Source organism: Sinocyclocheilus grahami, unplaced genomic scaffold (assembly GCF_001515645.1).
Source record: "Sinocyclocheilus grahami isolate Dianchi unplaced genomic scaffold, SAMN03320097.WGS_v1.1 scaffold5937.1, whole genome shotgun sequence".
Classification (NCBI taxonomy): Eukaryota; Metazoa; Chordata; class Actinopteri; order Cypriniformes; family Cyprinidae; genus Sinocyclocheilus; species Sinocyclocheilus grahami.
In genome coordinates this window covers 1-6034 of record NW_015510498.1, presented here as the reverse complement: position 1 = coordinate 6034, position 6034 = coordinate 1, and the positions used below count along the sequence as shown (strand labels likewise).

General features: G+C 38.3%; 1 protein-coding gene across 2 annotated transcripts in view; it reads left to right on the top strand.

Annotated features, from left to right (window-relative positions):
- Positions 1–4123, top strand: part of LOC107577399 (protein NLRC3-like) — a 7744-nt gene extending 3621 nt beyond the window's left edge. For both annotated transcript variants that reach the window (XM_016263483.1, XM_016263484.1), the window contains 2 exons: positions 1999–2194; positions 2289–4123. In XM_016263483.1, the coding sequence (XP_016118969.1) occupies positions 1999–2194; positions 2289–4123 (2031 nt within the window). The remainder of the gene's footprint in view (positions 1–1998; positions 2195–2288) is intronic.
- The last annotated feature ends 1911 nt before the right edge of the window (positions 4124–6034 follow it).

Here is a 6034-nt window from a genome sequence, read left to right as displayed (position 1 = left end):
TTTTTCACTAAATGTTTGGATTTCTAAAATTATTGTGCACTGATTTTTCTAGAATAACTTTTGCTGCCGAATTATCCACTAACCTAGTTTATGAGTTTTTTTGTCATAGATTATAAATATACATAGGCCTATATTTTTTCAGATTTATTGTTTATTTTATTTTTCTTTATAGTGAAGTAGTCTGTATCTAGTAGATTGTAAAATAATGATTATAATTTCCACACACAGAGATATATAAATTCTACATTTATTTAAATGAGGGAAAAAAACTTCATTGGTATCGGATCGGAATCGGTATCGGCCAATACCGAACCCTAGGTATCGGAATCGGTATCGGAGGCAAAAAAGGCGGATAGGAGCATCCCTAATTTTCTCTTTGCATTTTGTTGATGGCCCAATCGTCAGAAGGTGACTTCATATACAGTAGGGGTGTAAATCTGATGGATCGTCACGATACGATACGATACGATATCGATTCTCATACCCAGCGATATGATATTTGCCCATACCTCAAAAAATACCCACAAACCTCAATAAACTGGAGCAATGTTACAAAGAAGAGTGGGCCAGAATTCCTCCAGAACGATGTGAGAGACTGACAAAGTCATACAGAAAATTATTACTTCACGTTTTTGCTGCTAAAAGTCAATCTACTGTACATGCAATTGAATCATAGGTCTTTGTCACACATGGCTTTTACATTTTGGCTTTATTTTTGTTAAATATATAATGACACGGTGTGATATGTCATGTGATGTTTTTCATCTGAGGTTTTATTTTCCTAATTTTATGAGCTGCCAAGGACCAGATAATCTTTTATTATGCCCTGATACAGAAAACCATGGAATTCAATAGGGTGTCCTAACTTTTTCACACGACTTTATACAGACACATCGGATCAGCTGTTCACGTCCACTTAAGACATAAACTGTGTTTAAGTGAGTACTATCGGCATTCTGACATATTTGTTGTGTGTATTTGATCATTTGGACGCACACTCGAAGCCCAAAGTGTAATTAGCTTGTCTGTTTTAGAGCGCGCACAGCCTAGGGAACAGCATCTCTCACCCGGATTAATGTGCTTTCAGCGTTTTATCAAACATGTCCCGCAAATTAGCAACAGTAAAGACTGCATTTTACAACAATCAACGATTGTGCTGATTCTGACGTTTAGTTTGAGTTTTAGGGAGGAATGAATGTGTGCCTCTGTGAAGGGAAAGACATTGTGCTAAACGCGACTAGTTTTTAATAGCTTTACCTCATATCATCTTTTTATGATCCTTGGAAGCCAACATTGAAATTAACAATAAAATTAGCCTAATATCACAGCCCCAGGCCTGAAGTGTAAGCAGACATTTGAATGTTTATTTCTCTCCTTTATCATCACAGTTAAACAGGGTTTTAATATTGTGCACTCTGTAGCTCCTCTGCGTGAGCGCAATCTCTCATCTGAATTGCAAAAATGCATCATAGACAAATGTCCTAGTGTCCTAATATTATTGCATATAAAAACAGCGACTCTGGCTAAATAGTATTTGCAAGATAATGTCTATATAGCAATAATAAATGTATGTGTAATTTTCTTAATTTCTCCAATACGGATAGCAGAACCGTTAACGTCAGAGCTTATCGATTCATCGGTCTTTCATCATTTATCCCCGGGGCGCTTTTAATACCGGGTTTCGGTACTCATCCCTAATCTTAACAAACTAATACATCGTTGAAAAAAACATTACTGCAAAACTATTTAATAGAAAAAGAATAGAAATACATTTCCTAATTAATCTTGATAATTTACTCTTCCTTTTAAGAGCCCATTAAATTAAGCTCTTAAAATGTGTATTTTTGTTTCTTAAAATTATAGATAATCAACACTTTTGTTTGTCCTTTAACTGATTTATTTATTTATTTTATTTTTTAAATATGATTGAATAAATGGTTTGACCATTTTGCTTACATTTTGTGGTTCTGTTTCTCCTTTTTCTTGCTTTCCTTGTAGGATCTTGAGAGCAAAATAATCACATTTCTGAAGAAAGAACTGGAAAAGTTAAAGAAAATATTACAGAAAGAGAACACACAATACTTGGTGAAGGACTTTATTGAAAACAGAAGCAGTATGAAAGAAGCAGCTCTTGATCTCTCGCTCTGCTTCCTGAGAGAGATGAAGCAAGATGAAGCTGCTGATGCTCTCGAAGGTAAGAGACCCACCGTCTGTCAGCTTGTCACTTATAGATGCAGGAAAGAAAACAAGATTACAAATATCTGTATTGTTGTCTTTTCTGTGTTTAGATGAGCTGTTCTTCATTCATCAGCTGAAATGTAGCCTAAAGAAGAAGTATGAATGTGTGTTTGAAGGAATAGCAAAGCAAGGTGACTCCACACTTCTGAAGAACATCTACACAGATCTCTATATCACTCAGGGTTGTAGTGAACAGGTCAACACTGAACATGAGGTCAGACAGATTGAAGTTGCTTCCAGACGTCATGAATCACAGGAAGTACAGGTTAAATGCAAACATTTGTTTGAAGCACCTGAACAAGACAAGCAGATCAGAACTGTGTTGACAAAAGGAGTTGCTGGCATCGGAAAATCAGTCTCTGTGCAGAAGTTTGTTCTGGATTGGGCCGAAGGAAAAGAAAATCAGGATATCAGCTTTATATTCCCTCTTCCATTCAGAGAGATGAACTTAAAGGAGAAAGAAAACCAAAGTCTAATGGACCTTATAACTCAGTTTTTCCCAGAGACAAAAGGACTGAACCTTACAAGAAGTAATAGTTTGAAAGTCTTGTTCATCCTCGATGGATTGGATGAGTGTCGTCTTCCTCTAAGCTTTGCTGGTAATGAGACGTGGTCTGATGTATGGTCACCAGCCTCTCTGGATGTTCTCCTGACGAACCTCATCGAGGGAAATCTTCTTCCTTCTGCTCTCATCTGGATCACCACCAGACCAGCCGCTGCCAGTAAGCTTCCTCCTGACTGTATAGACCGGCTGACAGAGATACGAGGATTCAGTGACGCACAGAAGGAGAAGTACTTCAGAAAAAGACTCACAGATGAGGATCTGGCCAGAGAAATCATTGATCATGTCAAACAATCAAAGAGTCTCTTTATCATGTGCCACATCCCAGTCTTCTGCTGGATTTCAGCCACTGTTCTCCAGAACATTTTAGAGGAGAAAAGAAATAATGATCTGAAAAACAATCAGGCTAGTGATGTCTCTCAAACACTGCAGGAGTCAAACACTGAAGACACTCCCAAGACTCTGACACAAATGTACACACACTTTCTCCGCTTTCAGATCCAGCAGAGCAGACGAAAGTATGACGGAGAATACACACCAGATGTTTCCTGGGATAAAGGTGCCATCCTTTCACTGGGGAAACTGGCCTTTCAACAGCTGGAAAGAAACAATATGATCTTCTATGACACAGACCTGGAAGCCTGTGGTATTGATGTCTATAAGGCATCAGTGTATTCAGGCATGTGTACCCAGATCTTTAAGGAAGAAACAGGGATCACTGTTGGTACCATGTACTGCTTCGTTCACTTGAGCATTCAAGAGTTTATTGCAGCTGTTTATGCACATCTGTTTCTAGACATCAACAAGAAAAGTGTGTTTGATAATGAGTCTACAGAACAGGAAAACAAAAATAAAACCATGATTGATTTGCTCAAGACTGCAGTGGACAAGGCACTGGAGAGTAACAGTGGACACCTGGATCTTTTCCTTCGCTTTCTTCTCGGTCTGTCACTTCAGTCCAATCGTCGACTCTTAAGAGGACTGTTGACACAACAAGACTGCAATGACCAGAGCAACAAGGAAATAGTTCAGTACATCAAGCAGAAATTAGAAGCTGATCTGTCTCCAGAGAGATCCATCAATCTGTTCTACTGTCTGAATGAACTGAATGATCAAACTCTGGTGAAAGAGATTCAGACCCACCTCAGCAAAGGAAGTCTCTCATCTGCTGACCTTTCACCTGCCCAGTGGTCTGCTGTGGCCTTTGTGTTGTTGACCTCAGAGGAGGAGCTGGAGGAGTTTGAGCTTCAGAAATTCAAGAAATCAGACGAGTGTCTCATTAGACTATCAGCAGTCATCAAAACCTCCAAAAGAGCTCTGTAAGTCAAAGTAAACAACACGTTTCATTGTCCCCCTGTGTTGGCCCTTGCCACAAGGCGCGTTTCCATTACAGATTTGCACAAAACTTTGGTGATATTTTATAAATGTCGATAAAAATTTCTTGCGAAATGATGGAGTTTCTATTAAAATGCAGCAAAAGCATAATTCTTTCCTCTCATGATAAGTCATGGCAACGGATTTAGGTGGGATTTTGGCTATATTTAATCGAAGGAGGCATATGCGTGTATTCTTACAGAAGCAGTGCGGAGCCGCTTCAGAAACGTGTGCGGCGCGGCTGGAATAAACACAAGCATTGACTAGTGTGTCCGAGATCAGCTTCAGTGGCCGTATCAGAGCCACACCGCAGATGTGTGCAGTGTAAATAGTCTAAGCATTAATGGTAGGGAAAGCCCCTTATACTGGAGAGCGGCCACGTATGAAGTGTTTCTTGGAGGTTATAGTACATTGAAGAATGATCATATGACTTTTCACATACACTATGTCACCTGTAAATGCGATAAAAACTCTTTCCATTCCAGTTTTGGGAAATATTCCTTTTTCGAATTGCCTGAAAAACCACCTCATGCGAGCGCAAAAATTTTTTTGCGATATATAGAAGTTTTTGTGAAATTGACACGTTTCCATTAGGCATATTTTCAATTTACAATTTCAATTTGCGCAAATTGAAGGGTAATGGAAACGTGCCTACAGTTAGCTAATATTATTAACTGTTCAAACGTTTGGAGTGAATATCAACTGGTAATCAGCTATCTAACCTAATATTATTTCAGTAATTTGCTAACCAATCAACCCTCTACGCACACCGTGGCAATATAATCGCCATTGGCTAGTACATTTTTTTGTTTTTTTTCTCGCCAGACTGATATACTATTTTACACACACACACACACGTTTACTTAGCTATCTAAATGGGGACATTACATAGACTTCTACTGTTTTTATATACAGATAGTTATACACTTTTTAACCTAAACCCACCCCTACCCCTACCCCTACCCCTCACAGAGAACTTTCTGCATTTTTACAATTTCAAAAGTTTAAAAAAACTTTGTTTACTTTATTTTTATAATAGTTTTACAAATGAGGACATCCACAAATTTTGCCGATTTTGTCAGGTTTTGCTCACATTTGGGTACAAATTTGTCCCCAAAATATGGTTAAGTACACACACACACACACACACACACATATGATTCCAGCCAATCAGCTTATCTTTGTCAAATGGAACAGCTTCTTAAATAACTGAATGTGCACTCTTAACTTCAGCCAATCAAGCATTATATTATGATATTATGATAATTAAGCACTATTTAATGATAGAACTAGTGATTAGAACTAAAACTTGGTAACCATGAATGAATGCATATTTGTCATTTTAACTGAACTTAGGACTGGTGGTGGTGTTTAAGATATTGTTGGTCATAGGTAATAGTAATTATTATTAAAATATACTACTACTACTACTACTACTACTACTATTTTCTGCTGGGTTCATGAATATTAATCACGTTGTCAGTGTTCGCTCGAACTGATTTGCTGAAACCAAAACAGGGACGGTAATAGATGAGCGCCAGCCAATGAGAGCTGTTCACGCATTAGCTCCGCCCACTGCCGAGAAACCGGCATATCTTCTGCTTGTTCTTAAAAGCTGAATAATTCTAAATGAACTCTGTTATTTTGACAGGAAAATACAATAAAGAATATGGTTTACATGTAGCGCGTCGATTCAGCGTGGTATGCAAGACTCTCGCTCTCTCTCTTTGCATGTGTGAGAAACACAGCGCTATCAGTAAAGTGACGGTGAGTCGTGCTCCTTCACACTAGTTTACGGTACGCCAAATACAGGTGCTGTAAGGGAATCAGGTCAATAATTTAGCTCAAAGGGAATCATTT